The following is an 18984-nucleotide window of genomic DNA, read 5'->3' on the forward strand; positions in this document are numbered from 1 at the left end:
CAAGCTAAGGGGAGAATATTTGCAGAGAGCATTGCTGTGAGCAGTCATGCTGGGAGCCTCTAATGAGGTCTGTTCATCCAAATGCAGAATAGAAATGTGCCTTGAGACACATGCGTGTGTGTGCATGCGTGCGGCCCATAAATACTGCTCTAATTGAAAATAGCCCATATGCCCAGTGAGCTGTTTGTGAAGCAGGGAAAAAAAAAAAAGTTCCAAAAATAATTTTGCAAGTTGCTTCCCATAAAGCACTGAAAGAAGAGCAATTCGTTGAATAAAGGATTGGTTCCAGTTTGTTTGCCCAGGTCTGTGTGTGTCATGAGATATGTAAAAAGATGCAGCTACTTCTAAAGGGGAACCCAGCCCCTATTGAACGGTGCCCAGCACCATTGCAATGACGTATGGAATAGGAAATGACTAATGCTGTCTCCAGTGGGAACTACCTAAGGCTTTTCGGGGTAGACAGAATGCAATTGTGCACGCTGGAATTGGTCCAGGGCATGGGTTTTAATCTCACATTTTGAGTGCAAGGGGAACAGTAACTGTTTTATGTCTCATCCGAAAGATGGAACTGCTGTCAGCTTATCTGATTCTCGGCATACGAGTTTCCTAGTGCCAGCCTCGGGATTTCACTGGTACCAGCTGGCTCCCCCGCACCGCAGGCCAAACAGCCCTCCTTTTGCAAGCAGTCCTATCTAGAAGCCGGAGAAAGCGTCAGGTGGCCCCGCCGGTTCCCCGCGGAGGTCAGCGCACGGAGGAGGACCGAGTGCGCGAAGAGGAGAGGAATGCGTGTAGCTCATGAACCATTTCTTTGTGCTGCTCAGATCAGGGAGATCTGAACTTTTACCTCGTGCAGGAGCGTGACTCATAAATCAAACAGTTATATAAATAACAGGGCAGATAAGAATAAAGCTTGATAAAACCCCAGCGGAACAAATAGCCGCTGCCCGGCGGGATCCCTCTGCATGATGCGGCCGTCGATACGAGCCGGCCGTAACAAAACAATTACTGTCCGTCGGCCCCAAACAATGGGAGTCGCTTTTGCTTATCGCCTGCTCTCGACCAACATCAGGGTTTGACACCGAGCTCATGGGTTGTGCGGCTTCTGGATTTCATGCCCCAAGGCTCCTGGGGAGGAAACCACTCCTTCCTGTATAGGCTACCCGAGGCCTTGAATGCGCAGCGTTATCACAACTGGAGACCAGTTGCATCTTAAGGAACCTGCCTAATGCTGTCCATATCCTTCTCGCAGGACGTGCCAAATGCTAAAGCCAAAACTGCCTCGACTGGTTGCTAGAGAGTGGTCCCCGCTATACTTGCAGCTGGCTGCAACCAGGCTTGTTTGAGCTCCCTGCCTGCGCCGAGATGTCACTCTTCCCATCCGCTCTGCCTCGAAGCAAGCCCTCCATCAGGGTGAATCCAGAAGAGATTTCCAACTTGCTGTTGCCTTTGCAACCTGCCGCTGCTAATATCTGCTGGATTCACCCTGATCACCTGGATTCACGGCCGTGCGTGGTGAATGCACGACCGCAGCTGAGCTGCAGCCCCTTCCCACGCAACGAGGGCTAAATCTGAAACAGGACTCATTAGCTGCAACCACTCGTTTGCCGGGCTGCGTGTGTGAAGACGGGGCCAGTCCTGGTGTCATGTGCCGCTTTCGGGTTATTCATGGGTTCAGATTCATTCACGTACGGTCGTCCTTTTTTGCTTGCAGTTTGCCTGGCACTTCGGGGATTGTCGTGACCGCTTAGTGGGAAATCTCAGAAGGCTCCAGCTGTGTTTTTTTTAGCAGGTTTCCCTTAGGGCTGGGTGTAAGGTTTTGGGCTCTCCTGGCAGATCTTACTCCCTCTTTGGATCTTCTCCACCACTATGCCCAGCCTTGTGGTATAGGGGGAGATGCAGGGGGAAAGCTGCAAGATGGGAGGATGCATTGGCATCGTCCAAAGGCTGCTCCATCAACGGCTGTCTCTAGGAAGGAATCCTCTTCTGCCATGGGAAGAAGAGCCATTTTGCAGTACATGCCCTACGGAGAACCTCCTCTTGCGCCGTCCTGCTGCAATGATGCACCGTCTGGAAATGTATATGCCCTGCTCCCTATCTGCCTCTCCGGTAGGTCACGAAGAACGGCCCTTTAGCATGGGGGGACACCCAAGGTCCGGAGAGCCCTTCCTCTCCTAGCAGGAGCTCAGCCATGCGGGCAAGTGACTGCATCCTTGGCTAGCTTAATTTTGCACTAGCAGTGCCAAGCGGTCCTGTAACATCTGCATCCCCATAGCCAATCTGCTGTTTGCAAACAGGGAGGGAGGAGCCGACACAGTCTCTTATAATATCTGATTGACTCCTTCACACCAGGCTGGCTGGGAATGCCACCCAGGGCATTTTCTTGGAGCCAATTAAGTCCCTGCGATAATAGCCGAGTAATTCTTTTCTTGAAGAGCCTTGGGTTGCCGCAGCCCGCGGGCCGGACAGGGTGATGCAGCGACCACCAGAGATGCAATGGGAAACGGGTCTTTTTTATTTTCTTTTTATTTAAATGGAGGCGGGAAGGGGGGGAAAGAGAGACGCTGAACATTCATGGGGAGCTAACAAAGGCATCTTTATAATGGCAGAAGCCTGGTGCAAAACCTAAAGCAAAGCTCAGGTCGGGGAGAGGGAAATTCCAGCTCGTTAGAACTGAGAAGCAAGCTAAAAATAACACTTGTGCTTGGTTGTGGCACTTACGCGCACACACACACACACACACACTACTAAAAACCTGCATGTTAAGCCTGCACTTCTAAGACACTTGAGAGACAGGGGTCTGTATTGTACCCATACCAAAAAGAGGAGGAGGAAATGCCGGCGATTTGTAGAAGCTGGCATTTCAGAGGCAAAGAGCAGCCACAACTGTCAGTAAGGTCAAGGGAGATTTGGCCATGAAAATCATGTCCAAAATTGCAGCAGGTCCTTGGCAGAGCTGGGATTAGCGTTTGGTTCCTGGCTCCCAGACTAGTGCTCAGCTATGATGATGGATCACCGGCTGCCGGGTGATGGTTGGAAACCGGTGACTTGGGAAACGCACGTCCCTTGGAGGGTTTCCTTGCTAGTTATGGCCTTGATCCCATGCCCCCCCATGGCAAAGCTCCTCTTTACAGTGCAGGATCTGGCTCTAAAATCCTGCTTTACGTTGCTGTTCGTTAATAGGGGAAAACTTAAAGTGCTAAAAAAATACCCACAGGGTTCAAATGCACAAACCTAAGAGAAGCTAACCGTAGAAGTGCCTCCTATAACTCTGTGTGCAAACCACTGAGGCAGCAGGACGTTGGGACGTGGATCCAGGCAGCTTTGGAGCATTGTGCTGTGAGACTGCAGAGCTGCCCCCGAACGGGGCCGGGAGATAACACCTCCCTGCCCAGGGAAGATGAAGAGCCATCTTGCTCCCTGCACCAGACCACACGTGGATCTGCACGTGTGGATGCAGCAGGGACCCACGATGACCCCTCTCTCCCCCTTCTCAGCTTCTAGGAGGGAACCCGCATGGAAAACTGCAACGTAGAATAAGCTGTGCCGACAAGTATTCGGTTCCTTTTAGCGATGCATACTTGCATATTAATGCACCAGGAGGTTTATTTTGGAGACAAAGGTGTTTGGCCAATAAATCCCTGTCCGTGGATGCCACTTGCGGGATTAACAGCTGCAGTCACTTAGCTTTGCATTCGTTTTGCTTTTGTACAAGCACGGGGAGGTTTGGTTCTCTAGGTAAAGCTCATGTCAGAGCCGGGGGACGAGGGAAGGTTTATGGCTTTGAACTTGGTTTACATGCCTTCAGGATACATGGAGGGTAAAGTTTCCTATAATTTGAAGTGCGTGCGATATGGAGATCCATGCTGCATGGATTTAATGCTGGCCAAGAGCCAGAGAGGCAGATGTGACGAAGACCACGCGGCCAGCGATCAAGGGCTGGTTGCAGATTCACATGATTTAACATGAGGAGGGGGCTAAGAAAGAAGATAACAGACTCTTCTCTGGTGGCAAGGGGAAGGACAAGGAGTGATGGACTTCAGTGGCAACAAAAGAGATTGAGGCTGGCCAGTAGGAAGAACTTGACCTAGAAGGTGACTGAGCATGGGGACGGATACCTGGAGAGGTGGTGGAGTCTCCTTGCTTGGAAGCCTGTAATGAGGCTCACCATGACTTGGGTGAGATGGTTTAGACACAGACACTCCTGCCTTGAGCAGAGGTTGGGCTGAATGACCTCCTGAAGGCCCTGGCAGTTTCTGAAGAGACTCTTCATATTGGGAAACCTGCATTTTGTCTCCAGCTCCCACCCCTGCCCTTCTTGACGCAAGTCTCTGCTCAGTCTTTCCTCATCCATCCATCATCTGACTTTCTCTTAGGCTGCAAACTCTTCAGGATAGGGGCTCTTTGCACTCAAATGCAATGTGGGGCTACCCTATGATCCACAGTCGGGCAGCAATAAACCTGGATTGCTTTTAAGCGTTTGATACAGGCACAACCCCGCAGTGCGAATCCACGAGAAACCCGTACAAAGCGTAGCAGGAAGCCCCAGGAGCCACCCCTGAACACAGCCCCTGTAACGTACCCTCGGATGATTAAAACAGCTCCCACTCCAAGAATGTCTTTGATACTTTCCAGCTGCACAGGGGAGTCTCAATCTTTTCCTCCCATCGTTACGTGCTGTGAATAGGGGGACTTTGCAACTGTGCAGCTGCCAATATCTGAGTAGTCTGGGATGGTATCTTGAAGGAAACGAGAGAGCTGTCATTATGTTACTTAGGATTGGGTTTGTGTATAGAGGGGCCAGATGTTCCAGGTGTTTTATAGGCAGTGGCAAGGCCAAGTGCGTTTCAATGCTCAACCTGAACTGGAAGGTTGGTCTGGGTTTCTCCAAGAGGCAATTCCAAGGGGACTTTATCATCGAGTACAAGCAATTGGAGGGGAAGAGGTATTATATAGTGGATGGCACAAGAACTGGTAGCCTGGCTCGGACAGCGAGTCCAGCAGCCCAACATCCTCTCCACAGCAATGGTTGGTACCTCCTATTTGATGGGGAGGTACGACGCACCCTGCAGAAGGGGCAACCTGCAAGCAGGACAGCTTTTCTCCCAAGGCCTGATGATAAGAGGTTGGCTTGAGCCCCAAAGCAGGTGAGTTTCTCTCTTCTTCTCTCTGCCATGGCTTTGTTCTCCAGTATTTCCTGTTCAGCTTCTGGAGGCTGCACGTCAAACAAGTGTCTGCTCCGTTTCCTAATCCTACCAAACTCTCGACCTCGGCGCATCTAGTGGGAGGCAGTTCCCCCGGCGAATTGTGCATTCTTCCTTTTATCCAGTTTTTTGGGTGTAAATTGTCACCTTTCAGCTGCTCTGTCTTTCCTCTCGGGCCAGTTCTCAAGCGCGTGGGTGCTTCATGGTTTGCACATCGATTTTGGACAGTCTGCTTCAGAGCAAGGCCAGTTCCCACCTGACTTGCTTTTCTAGCTATTGAATTCCCACCCGCCTGTCACCGCAGTGGTCGTTTGAGAGCCTCCGGCAGCAAAGACACCGCGGTATATTCTGCCACCTGTCCTCTTTGCTGGTCCTCACTGAGCTTTCCCGCTGTCTACATCTGTTGTTAGCAGGTCCCAATGGGATGATTCAAGATCCCAACGAGACGTTGCTTCATTTTCTGCACACGGCGGCTAAGGGCGCAGCTTGAAAGGGGGGTGATGGTACAAGCTCGCCTTCCTCCTCTGCTTCCAGCCTCATCAGCAGTGCTTTATGGGGGGCCTTAGAGTAGAAACACCTTGTGTGCGGTGGGATCTCGTGGAGAAGAGGATCCACATAGCAGCTCCCTGGCCACACGCTGGTGCTGCCCAGGAGGGATGTATCAGGGCTCGTCGGCCAAGACCTGCCACTTCTGCGGATGGATGGATGCATGGCTCAAGGACTGGACTCTCCAGACCCATGTCTGCTGAAGGAACATGCCTGAGCATTTAGACCCCAGGACTGGCTTTGCAGCTCTTGTTGGGTTACTTCATGCATTTCCCTTCTTTCCTCTCGGTATTTCCATTTCTCTCCGTATAAGACCAGCGATAACACTGCTCGTAGGAGGGGTCTGTCACCTTCCCTCCGCTATATTTGTAATTGCAAAGGATAGCTCATTGAGGGTCAGACTTGGCAGCCTAATTTTTCTTTCTTTCTTCATCCCCTCCACCGCCAGATCCTGCCTTTCAAAATCGGAGCGTGTCTAAATTGAGCCGACGACATGCCCATGCCCATGCTTTGAGCCGGCTCGGTCCCTCCCACGTCAGCTGGCCTTCGAGTATCCAGAAACATCTCCTGAGTTAGACGGGGCCGCGAACGTGTCGTTCACCTCTTTTTCCGTGCAGGGTTTCTCCCTCCCTCCCTCCCTTCCTCCCCACCCCCACCTTCCTCTCCGTGCCTTGCGTGAGAGGCTACAATAAAGCAGCAGCAGGGCTTTGCGTGCTAAGGCAGCTGTATTTAACAGGTAGGGCAGGTATGGGGAAGTGCTCAAGGCCCTGTGGTTAGCGCCGAGCTCCTTCCCACCTGCGAGCTCTGATCAAACACCTCGACAGGCAGCCGGAGTGGGAAGCCATGATGTAATCTTGGGAACCCAAAACAATCGGCCCTTTCATGGCAAGACGATAACAATCAAAACAGTATGTAAGGGCCTGCCATGCAAGAATACACATGCACATTATACACTGGAGGGAATTGAAAGCCGTAGTGAAAAGGGGCTTGTTAAGAATATGTAGCCTACTTTCCTAATCAGTTTTTAAAAGAATGGGCCCTTGAAAACAAGGGTTTAGGCTTATAGAAGGCTTTCTGTGCCTTGACCTTGCAAATATGTAGAGATGCCAACTTTTGCTGCAAGTGGGCTAGGAGTCTCCCAGCATGGCGCCCTACCAAGGGGCGGACGGGGCCTGCAGGCGCAGCCGCGCGTGGGGGATCGGCCTGGCACATTTTCCTCTCCTTGCTGCTCCGTGGAGACTTCGGCAGGCAGGGTCTGTCGCGTCGATCCCTTCGTGCCTGGAAAGCGCTGCGTCCGTGCGAGAGTGACCTTGCAGCAGAAGCAGAGGAGCGAGAACAGCGCTGGCTCGCGCTGCGTGCGCGGAGGAGAGGCCGTAGGGACTAGCCTGGTCGCCACATATCCCTTCTTGTGGCTTCCCTGGCACTTTCCACCCCGTAGCAGTTTGAGGAGGAGGTCGGTAGCGTTATCCCAGTTTTACAGGTGGGGAAACTGAGGCACGATGAGGGAAAGAGACATCTCCCCAAAGAACTTATGGTTTGACCTCCGTCTGCTAGACGCTGCAGGAAGCAACTTGCCCAAATGAGCCTGGGAGCAGCACCCAGCTGTCCTGAGCTCCCCGCCAGGTCTGCCTCTGCTCAGGACACCTTCCCACGTGGGTGGGATCCTGATGGAAAAAAAAATCCCCAATTTTCGGATTAAAAAACGTAACCCGAAATCCCAATTTTTCCATGATTAAAATGAAATGCCACTAATATGATATGTATATAGTGGTGTTTCATTTTAATCATGGAAAAATGTAGATTTAAGGTTATATTTTTTTTTAGCCTGAATGTTGGGGATTTTTTAAAATCTGAGAAAACCAGGAGTGTGCTTGTCTCTGCTCAGGACACCTTCCCACGCCGGTGACAAGCGTGCTCGTATTCAAGGATGCCGGAGACGAGTGGCCTGTCCAGTTGCATGTCACGAATGCCATCTCAGGGTCTGATTCGAATACCCCCTGTTTAAACACCTTGGCTGCATTGCCCATTTCTCCAGGCTGGCTCCTGGCCTGGTCCGAGGGTTAAGCCCTCCAGGCATGCTCCACCGCCGATGCAGCTCCTGCTGGGCTGAGCGGCTGGAGTAGGTCGCTCCGCGTCTGCTTTACAATGTGTGCTCTTTGCAATGGGAGGAAGGCTTCCAAGAACCTCCACCTAGTTCCTTAATAAGGAAGCCTTTGTTTTCGTGACGCACAATGCGGCTTTATTTCATTCTGTGGCTTTCCTCCCAACTGCATCCCACAAAACTCTCTTCACCCAGCTAGGGAGCAAGCCTGAAAGGTGTCTGAAGTTTATAAAGCAGAGAGAGTGTTGTTTGCGGTTCAGGTGCTGGAGTAAAATCTTCCTCGCCTTGGCACCCAAACAGCTGCAGAGACACCCTGGTAGACAGATGGAGGTGGACCGGGCGCAGCGCTTGGGAGGTACCCATCCTGGGCTGCGAAGCCAGCGAGAGGGTCCCTTCTGTTCCCAGCACCCCCGTGGGTTTGTTAATGAATTATTTGCACCTTGATAGACACTGAGCAGTGTCTGTGGGAAAACCTCAAGGTCGTAGAGGCCATAAAAGCCAAAGACTGCAGACACCATAAAACGACCGGGAGCGGCTGCGGGCAGGGGATGCGCTCCTGTAGCCCAAGAGGGAGAAGGGTTGACCACCCCTAGACCTGATGCATTTGCCTGGCGAGTGGAAGCAGGTCATGCTTCTTTTTGATCTGCCTGAAGGAGGGGAGATGGCATTAAGCTGGCATCGGTGGCAGCAGTCCCTTGATTCAAGGATGACCTCTACCACGGGACTTGAGCCGCCGAAGTTGCAGGTCTGTCCGCTCGAAGCGGCCGAGCCCTGACGCATCCCTCCAGGGCAGCACCGGCACGTGGCTGCGTGGATCCTCCTCTCCACGAGATCCCACCGTGCACCAGGTGTTTCCCACTGCCGATGAGGCTGGAAGCAGGGGGAGGAAGGAGAGCTAGCCCCGTTATCCCCCCTTTGCAAGCTTAGCCAGGCATCTCATTGGGTTCCCACAGGGACTTTGAATCATCTTTGGGGTCTGCTATTATCTGGACCCCGAAGTGCATGTGCACGGGGGCGGATTTGTGACCCATTTGGGAGTGGGCTATAAGCCGGACCCCTCTGGTCCCTCCCAATATCATTCACCTTCCTTCATTTTCCCTTCCCCACGTCTCCTGCCTTTTGCTCTGCTCCCATCCCAGCTTTCTCGCTGACTCCTTGTTTTAAGCCCGGCCGGTGGTGAGAGGTCACAGAGGGGTTTGCCCCACTCCCTGGGGCCGTGGGGAGCAGGGGGAGGGCGGGAAGAGAGCCTGCGGTTTCTTTTCGGACAGACCCCTCCATTCACACTTCCCTCTCCCACCCATTAATTTGTTGTGGTCGGGGCTAGTAATAGCTGCTTTGTGCTAAGGCGAGGGAAGAAGGAAAAAAAAAACCCAGAGCACAGACAGCAGCTCCACTGTTTTCTAAAAGGGATGTTTTCCCCCCCTCTTCTCCCTTGAATAATGTTTTTGATTGTAATAGTCTGTCCTGGTTAAGGAAACCCACAGCCTCCCCCCCAAACCACCTCTCTCTCTCTCTCCTGTAAACCACGGTAGAAGTTTAAACAACCCAGAGCGATTTTTCTCACCAGTCTTATTTTACTAATAGGAAACAAGTGTTTAAAGCAGCAAAGGGAGCTTTCATCCGCCTGGCGAACGAGCGGCACTGGCTTTGCGCGGAGGTTTCGGGTCCCTTTCGGGGCTGGGAGGCTGCTGGGTCTGTCCCGGCTCTCTGTGCCAGAGCTGGAATTGCAGTGTGGACCTGGGGATGTCTTGCAAAGGGTTCGTGTGCGCTCCCTGCTCCAGGATTACCACCCGACAAGGCTCCCGTAGTGTGGGTGCACCCCGATTTAGCACCACGGACTTGGGTGGAGGCGTGCCCGTTGCATTGGCATTGACTTTGGGCTACTTCAGAGTCGTGCAAATATTCCTGCACCCGGGAGAAATCCAGTGCCTTGACATCCGTCGGAGTTTGGGTGTTGTCTGAGTGGGGGGCAGCATTTTAACCAGTGCAAACCAGCTTCTTGTCTTCTCCCAGGCCAAACACATGGGTATCACACTATAAGTGCCCCCTCCCCAAAACCAGCTCGCTCTCCTCCTCCAAACCATTCCTTTGAACTGGTCCCTACAGTGATGCCTAAAAACCCAAATAATCGTTTGGGAGCTGCGGGGGCCACAAGCACTGGTTTTTATCCTAATAGTATCATCCTTGCAGGATGCTTGCTAGGACATGGCATCACAGATGAGGATTTATGTTCGGTGTCGGAGTATGGGCAGGGAAAGAGGTGCCCTGCAGCCCAGCCCAGCCCAGAGGTGTGAGCTTTGCCTGGACGGTGCCCTCCAGGGCACTGAACCCTTCATGTCCATGAGGGCCGAGCCCGTTTGTCGAACTCAGAGTGAAATAAGTAATGCTTTTAAGGGTCATCAAGGAAAACCTTGTGTGAAAGAGCTCAGGAAGGGCATGAAAATCTCCTTTCCAACCTGGAAGCAATGAAGAACACACTGGTACCTGCCAGCCCCTCATTTTATAGCAGCCACGCTGGTGCTGCCGTGCCAGGGGTCTTATATAGTGAATGTGTGCATTTGCAGCAATAGTGGTATGCAGATGCTCAGTGCAAAGGCCACCTTCCCCGCAGCTGGCTCTCCTTCCCTCCACGTGAGCTCCCGACCCTGCAGCATTGCTGAGGGGAGCAAGGCATTTCTCAAGGAGACGGAGTCCGAAGAGATGTGCTGGGGCTGGGGAGGGGGTTGCTGCTTGCTTGGCTCCTTGCCTGGGGGGTTAAGTCTTAGCAGCTGCTCCGCCGTTCCCAGTAAGTCCTCATGTCCCTGGTTTGAGAGCTCTCGAGGCTCCTGCGGCATCAATTGAGGTGACTTTTAGGTCCTGAGAAACCAACTTCACAGGCCTGTATCATGCCTACAACTGAGGCCATCTGGGTGCTTCTTCTGGTTTTGGAGTTTGCCCGTCACCTTCATTATTCAGTTGTCTTTTCTTGCTTGGGAAAGGTGACTTGAATGCCAGGTGCTCTCTTCCCCCTCCCCAACAACCCTCCCACCCCTCCCTGCCGACCATGCCAGGGCATGGCTAGCATCCTTGGTGGCAAGCCTGCTCATCACTGTGCCATGAGAGCGTGGAAGGGGATGCTTATAGCAGGTGTAGGGGACCCGCTCCCGTAACCAGCTTGCTTTCGACGTGAGGCCTCTTTGCAACCCTGCTGCTGAGAGGAAAAGCGGTGGTTAGAGCATGAAATGAAGTGCAGCCCGTGAGCCTCTGCTGATTGCTCTCCACCCCCTGTGCTGCTCTTTGGGCAGCTCGGTGCACACACGCGGCCCCTCACCCCCGTGGTTGCATGGTTGGGGTGAGGTGGAGCTGTCCCTAATCTATCCGTGTCCGGTTTTGCTCATGGAGCAGGCTGGGCTGCAGCCACGTTTGATGCAGAGGTAGTCCCGGGGGCACTGCCCCTTCTCTGGCACCGAGATCTGCTCACTGCTGTGCGTGGACGTGGCCCTGAGCACCCTCAGGAGCCATTTCCCCCCCCCCCCCCCAACGCCCGTAGGTGAAGTGCACGCTTCCTTCCTCCGAATGCACCCTCCAGCTCTGCGCCCCAGGCAGGAGGTGATAAAAGCTAACAATAGAGTGACTGTACAGCGCCGCAGACAAAGGGGAGATTAATAGCAAATGAGAGGGATTAACCCCGGCGTTATCTGATGGCGGCTATCACAGCAGGCTGAAACCGGAGATCATCTAATGGGCCTGTCTGTGAAGGCAGAGGCACCTGAGAGAGGAGGAAACCAGCTCCTTTTGGAGAGCCAGCAATGCAGGGCTGCCTCCGATAAATGGTGGGGAGCCCCTTTGGTGCAGAGCCCAGGAGCCGAGCAGCTGCTGGAGCACGCAAGAATCGTGGCGGCAACTTGAGTGGCCCAAAACCTGGACCATGGAGCCCGAAGGTCTCCTTCACTTGGTGTTTCCAGCCCCCGGGATGCTTTGTCTGCAGCACTGTGGCCGTCTGAAGCCTCCAGCGCAGCCTGGCTCTGGCGTGGACCTTCGCGTACAGGAGCAGAGGGTCATTTTGTCTTGGTGGGACCTGCCAGCTTGTCCGCACAACACACACGAATCCTTGTGGCTGCATATCCCACCCAAGGGGAGGGTGTGCTGTGTGGTGCCCCGGCTTTGCCAGCCTCCCAGGCCCCTTGAAGAAGCCCTGTCCCCACGGTCACAGTTTTGGGAGTGAGTTGGAAAGGCCCTCCAGCAAGCCGCTCTTCTTCTCCTCCGCGTTTCCTTGGCTTCCAGGGAGGGTGTTAAGGTTGATTAACTGATGTAAAGCACTTTGAAGATGAAACTCGCTGTGTAAGTGCAAAGTATTAGCATGATTAGACGAGTCCCCAAGGGCTGAACACACTTCCATTTGAGAGACGTATTTAATAACTGCATTTGTTTTTAAGGCGGCTGTGGCAGCCTGCCTCCCCCTCCCGAAGGAATGCGATACGACGTGCACATTTGGTGTCGTGTGGTTTTTTTGCAGAAACTTAGCCATTGGGATCGGCATCCAGAATTTCCCAGAAGGCCTTGCTGTCAGTCTCCCGTTGCGCGGCGCTGGCTTTTCCACCTGGAAAGCGTTTTGGTGAGTAGGGCTCCTCTGCACGGTTGCTTGCACTCTGCAACACACACCTGAGAGGCAGTCTCGGGTTGACCCTAGACAATCCGGGTGGGAAGGGACCTCAGGAGGTCACGTCTAGTCCAGCCCCCTGCTCCAAGCAGGACTGTGCCCAACTATCTCATCCCAGCCAAGGCTTTGTCTAGCCAGATCTTAAAAACCTCCAAGGATGGAGATGCCACCACCTCTCTGGGGAGCCTGTTCCAGTGCTTTCTCACCCTCCAAATAGAAAGTTTTTCCTAATAGCCAACCTAAAACTCCCTTGCTGCAACTTGAGACATTGCTCCTTGTTCTGTCGTCTGCCACCAGTGCCGGTAATAACACCCCCAGCTGATGGTCCTGGATCGCACGTATCCATTTGCAATGATCCCCTATGGCTGGTGCATACTCAGGACTCCTCAGGGGCTTTTCATTTTACTGCATCCTGCAGCTAGTCCGGGCAGTCGCTAGGAGAGTGCTGCAAGTGCTTATTATCAGTCACTATGTTCACAGGACTGGACATCCTAGGACTGGGCAATTTGCCTGATTTCCACCTTTGAGAAAAGGAAACATGCTCTTCTGCCCTTCCAAAGCAGCCCCATCCTGGCTGGCTTGAACTGTGGTCTTGGAGAACAGTGGTCTTGGGCATGGGAAGGGATCCTTGATCTGTATGAACCAAAGAGGGATGAGCAAGACTGAGAGCGAGCACACGAGTGCGGTGCTTTATTTAGAAATGCAAAACTCTAGAGCTCTGGGTTCACAGATGTTACCTTTTATGAGACCAACTAATGAATGCATGATTAAAATTTAGTAGACTAATTAATACATTTATTAGACCAACTAATAAACTAATAAAAGGCATCATCTCTGAACCAAGAGTTCTAGAGGTTTGCATTTCTTTTCGTCGCAGACCAACACGGCTCCCAAATACATCCCTGAAACATGGAAGGTGCCTCTCTAGAGCATCCCCTGCCTCTCGGTTCTCCCCTGCACAGATCAGAGCCCCTGGTCTCTGCTGTCCTGCATCCCATTTCGAGGGCTGTCCTAAGAGCAGCAGGAGAAGCTGGGGGCAGGGAGCTCTCTCCGATGGAGAACATCCCTGCGGTTCACACCAGCTCATTTTGTTGGCTATTTAGCACTTGCGGTTAACTCACAAGGCTTAAAAACAGCTTTTTTCTCACTTGGCTCTGGGCTGGATTTCAAACCCACGTCTCTTCCTGAGGCAAAAGAGCCAAGGGTGTGAACTCCGGGAGCATGAGGCCATGGCGCTGCTGGCACCTGTGTGCTAAGTGCCATGATGGAGAGGAGGTTACGGGGAAGTTGGGTGGGGAATTTCTCCCCCTCCCATAATTAAATGAATGCATCTTGCTGCACCGCTCACCTGAGACAGACGCTAAGGAGAGGGGTGGTAAGCTGGAGGGTTATAACAGCATGCACGACCCCGACGTTTGAAAGGGTCTGCAAGCCAGAGGAGGAGGGAGAGGGGTTTCGTTCAGGCCCGCCTGCAGCCGGCTCTGATGTGTCAGGCGCTGCCTGGTGCTGTCTGGTACAGAGGATGGGTGCTTGCACACTTGGGTCCCTATCCTTGGAGGCTTGTGTCTTGTGTCACGCTGCACCATGGCAAGGCGGTGTTGCCCGGAAGATGCAATGCCAGCTAGACCCGGGGAAGCTTTCCCGCTCCCCACCTCGGAGGCTGGGCTTCACAGCATCCCACAGGTCCCCCCCTGGAGGAGGCATGGGAGAGAGAGAGACTTCCAGATCTCTTTGGAGATGCCTGGTGTGCGCTCAGCACATAGGGAGGAATCCAGGCCAGAGCCCCTGCCTCAGCTCCGACTCTGTTTGCTGTTCCTGTGCATTTTCACACTTGAATTTCCAATCTTTCCATTGCTCTGCGGGGGGTCCGGTCTGCCCCGTCTCAGGTCCTAGAGACACCAACTGCACCTTGTGTGACCAGTTTGCATGTTTTATCTGACACTGAACATGCCTGTTCGCGCTACTGCTCTTGTTGCCCGTGTTTGTGCATCCACGTTGCTCCCAGTGCACTCTGGCAGCGGTTTCCCAGTGTTGTGCCATGAGATATTGCACCCAAAGGATGGCAACCTAATGTGGCATTGGGTAACATATGCTGGGTGTCTTGCCATGCAGGGAGCTGGGAGGAAGGCGTGTTGGTGAAATCAGTTAGATGGGAGTGGGGGGTTATGAAATGAGGGTGTAGGACCAGTTAGAGAAAGGGGTGTAGGACCAGTTAGAGCAAAGGCAGCCCTTAGTAGGATAGACACTGGCCTTCAGACCACCAGCCGGGGACAGAGTTGGCCAAATGCGGTCGCACAGATAGAGACCTGAGAGGCAACCCTGGTTCTCCCCAGACCCATTGAACAGCTTTAGAGCCACATGCCTGGATCACAGGGCCTCAAGCCTCATAATGTGGGGAAGAATAGGGTCCCTGGTAGGTTGCTTGACTGTACGTGGAGCCTCAGGTCCCCAGCATTGCCTACAATGTCCTGCGTCTCTTGAGACCTTGCCCAGCAGGGCTCAGCCGTGTTTCTTTTCCAGGTACGGACAGCTCAGCGGCATGGTGGAGCCGATCGCTGGCATCTTCGGTGCCTTTGCCGTGGTAGTGGCGGAGCCCCTCCTCCCCTACGCCTTGGGCTTTGCGGCCGGCGCGATGGTCTATGTGGTCATGGATGACATCATCCCCGAAGCACAAACCAGGTGAAGGACTGCTGGGCAATACCGCCACATGCTCTGTCTGGCCTGGGTTAATGGCTCAATTCTTGCTGCAGAGGTGTGAAAAGCCCTCTTTTTAAGGCACATGCTGGGTTTTTTCTTTTTCTTTTTTTTTTTTAAGGTATTTGTTTAATTTCAGGAGTGTTCAGGTTGAACTCATCACCTTTGTTTCTAGGCTGTGGCAAGGCTGTAGGTCTTCGAGGGTTACAGATGTTTCTGCCTTTGGAGACCTCCCTTATTGCATCTGCCTGAAACATTTCTAACAGGATATATGGATGCACTTATTACTTCAACACTGCTCCACCTAGTCTAAAGTTGGGGCAGTTTTGCTACATTCATATCATCCCTGGTTGGTCCATATTTGACAATTAGAGCGTAATAGCTGCTGCCCTTTTGACAATTTCCCCTTTTGAAATGACTCTAAATGTCTGGCCATGCACTAGCACCAAAATGGCTCCAAATGGATGTGTGTCTGTGCACTAGCACCTAAATGGATGCGTGTCCATGCACTAGCACCAAAATGGCTCCAAATGGATGTGTGTCTGTGCACTAGCACCTAAATGGATGCGTGTCCATGCACTAGCACCTAAATGGCTCCAAATGGATGTGTCTGTGCACGAGCACCTAAATGGATGTGTGTCCGTGCACTAGCACCTAAATGGCTCCAAATGGATGTGTGTCCGTGCACTAGCACCTAAATGGATGTGTGTCCGTGCACTAGCACCTAAATGGCTCCAAATGGCTGCGTGTCCATGCACTAGCACCTAAATGGATGTGTGTCCGTGCACTAGCACCTAAATGGCTCCAAATGGATGTGTGTCTGTGCACGAGCACCTAAATGGTTGCGTGTCCATGCACTAGCACTGAAATGGCTCCAAATGGCTGCGTGTCCATGCACTAGCACCTAAATGGCTGCGTGTCCATGCACTAGCACCTAAATGGCTCCAAATGGATGTGTGTCTGTGCACGAGCACCTAAATGGTTGCGTGTCCATGCACTAGCACCAAAATGGCTCCGAATGGATGTGTGTTCATGCACTAGCACCTAAATGCCTGAACCTGGTTGGACTCCATTGTGCTAGACCCTGTACAAAATGCACCGTAAATGACTCTCCCAGCTGCTAAGTCTTGACATTTTAAGTCTGCCCGCGTGTCGTCCATTAAGTTTGGTGCAGTTGCATGTCTGAATCCTCTAAAAGCAGGCTTTGAAAAGCCTCAGCCCTTCGATCTTTGAGATGGTTCAGTGGTGGAGGGAGATCAAGCTTAATATTTAAGGTGCAAAAAAGAAAGCTGTAAATTGAATGCTGCCAGCCCCTGGGCAGTAAAGGAGTCCATTCTGAATGATGGCGCAGGGTGATACTCCAGGCAACATGGATGCGTCTTGTTTCATTTGGAAAAGGGGTTCAAGTGATGTGAAGTTTATAAAGGGCTGGGGGAACAAAGAAGACGGTGGAAGAGTCCTTGCTTTGTGTAGGCCAGATGACAAGCCGACCTTCTCTTGAGCCTTAAATTAACATCCTTAAATGAACACAGGAGTTCACTCTCTCTCCTTTTCTCCTAACAGTGGCAATGGGAAGCTGGCTTCCTGGACCTCCATCTTAGGGTTTGTGGTGATGATGTCCTTGGATGTTGGACTCGGGTAGTGGCGGGTCACTGTTGGCCAACGGAAGATGACATCGGAGCAATTTGTGCAGCAACTGTTGGAACTGGAAACATTTTTTTGCCCTCCTAGAGTTATTTTTTGTGTATATATTTTTGATCCAGTTTGGTGTTGATTACCTATGATTTTATATATATCTTTTTTTTTTGTTTTTTTTTGTGGACCTGTGACCTCATGTTGACAGTTTTCAAAGCACAAAGACAGGTGGCTCCTTGCAGGTCCTGGGTTTCCTCTGCCACCAGATGTTTTTTTTCTCAACAGGGTTGTGGATAAGACATGTATCAGCCGGGCTGCTATTTGCTGTTGACTTTTCCTTCAGTTTTGGGACATGTGTCTGTGTCTGTAATGGTCAGGTCTCTCTGTTATTTTTGATTCATCTGTAGGTGATTAGAAACTTGTGGTCAAATGTCCGAACTGGTTTGTGGTTAAGCACTGGGATTCTTGACTGGGATAAATGATCAAAAGTGTCTGCACTTCTGAACTCATCTTGGGTGTCTGGAAGTACCAGCACATCTATAATCTACACAGGTATGTTGGTAGCAGCACATCTCATCTATCTTCCTGGTCCTTGGGGTTGTTTTGTTTTGTTTTAATGGCATTAGTCATTTGGATGGGTACAAGTAGTTTGGACCAATAGAAATGAAACTTTATGGGCACCTCGTCCAGCTGGAAAAGCGGGGAAGGCAACTGGTTTCCCCTTGGTGCATGTCTTCTACATGGGGCCTTATTGTACACTAGTGATATTTGTCCGGTGCTCTGGTATTTGCTCGTGTTTTATATCATTGATAGATCACCGGTTCGGTGAAAACTCCCTTGAAACGCTAACACGTGCTCTTCCCGGAGGATGCTGTCTTAGCTTTCCATCTCCGGCTTCCCCCTGAAGGTGCCTGCATTAGGTTAGAAGAGCCCGGCCTTGTTAACACCTCTCATTTTCCAGGTTTAATAGGACTGATCAGTTAATTGCCCGACGTGAGCAGTCAGAAATGCACCAGCTCAGCTTTTTTCTTTCTTTTTTCAAGCATTTTTTTTTTTGTTTTGGCTCATCATCATTCCCCAACTGCGGAGCGACTTGTTTTAACAGATCGGGAACAAGCCGTGCTTCTCGCAGGTGGACGCACACTTGTACAGTCAGCACGAGGGAATCTGATGGCTTCACGTAAAGCTGGAGAATGCAGCACCGAAGTCGACTGTGTAATTGAGGCAAAATGCACATCCCTCCTCACTTTCGAGGAAGACGTCCCCCCGGAAAGGGGTTTGATTAGACACGTTGGCTGGCACCGTGAGTCACCGATTGCCTGGCTGATATTCAGACTGTTCGTGTCCTCTGGGCTTAAATTTGTAACCAATTAATTTTTAAGCATCCTAGACCATGTATTGTGGAAGCACCGTCTTCAATAAGCTCGCTCTCAGTCCTCTTTGAGAAGTTGTAGGATCACAGCCAAAGGGAATAGATATAAATGAACTAAGTGAAAGCCGTGGAATTTTTCCCTGGCTCATTATGTTGGCTGGATTTCATTTGTACTTATCTGTATGTCGTCCGGGATACTACAAAAACGCTGTTTGCCAGTTGGTCTGACCTTTTAACTGTGATTGGTTCCAATAAATGGGAAGTTGAAAGTTTGTACTGACTTAAATCTGCTCTATTTAACCCTTAACAGAATCCCCAGAGAAGAAAAGTTGCGTTCCCTCTTCATTTTTATCTTCCTGGTTTGTCCAAGGTTTTTATGAGACGGCCTCCAAATTAGGCATCTCCAGTCCAAAAGGTAACCCCTCCCAAGCATGACACTGTCACCTCGTCTCGGTAGCTAGACACCCTTCGCGTAAAGTTTGCTGGATTCATCGTGCAGACGATCCATCCATCCTGATGTGGGTCTATGCTGGATGCACTGGAGAAACGGTGAAAACAAAGCTCTGGGGAACAGGTATGGAAACCCCGGCCCCGCTAAAGAAAGCCATCCTTCATGAACTTTCTCGTAGCCCAGGCAAAGCTAGTTATGGGGCTGAGGGCTTCAAGGAACTGAAATGGGCTACTGAATGCACCCCCACGGCCTAGATTTCAGGTGCTTTTTCATCGACTCTTATTGCGATCGCAGGAGGACGTGGCTCACGGGTAAGGCGGTTGTATTAATCTGGGTGGCCTGCAT

The 18984-nt window shown here is 51.8% G+C and overlaps 2 protein-coding genes across 4 annotated transcripts in view; one reads left to right on the top strand and one right to left on the bottom strand.

Moving 5' to 3' along the window:
* The window catches only part of SLC39A11 (solute carrier family 39 member 11), a 213338-nt gene extending 194878 nt beyond the window's left edge, over nt 1–18460 (top strand). For all 3 annotated transcript variants that reach the window (XM_014601992.3, XM_014601993.3, XM_019494416.2), the window contains exons 8-10: nt 12344–12442; nt 15008–15166; nt 16745–18460. In XM_014601992.3, the coding sequence (XP_014457478.1) occupies nt 12344–12442; nt 15008–15166; nt 16745–16823 (337 nt within the window). In that variant the 3' untranslated portion in view covers nt 16824–18460. The remainder of the gene's footprint in view (nt 1–12343; nt 12443–15007; nt 15167–16744) is intronic.
* Nucleotides 1–18984, bottom strand: part of RPL38 (ribosomal protein L38) — a 548453-nt gene that overhangs the window by 504769 nt on the left and 24700 nt on the right. The gene's annotated exons all lie outside the window — the stretch shown is intronic.

Source organism: Alligator mississippiensis, chromosome 8 (assembly GCF_030867095.1).
Source record: "Alligator mississippiensis isolate rAllMis1 chromosome 8, rAllMis1, whole genome shotgun sequence".
Lineage (NCBI taxonomy): Eukaryota > Metazoa > Chordata > Crocodylia > Alligatoridae > Alligator > Alligator mississippiensis.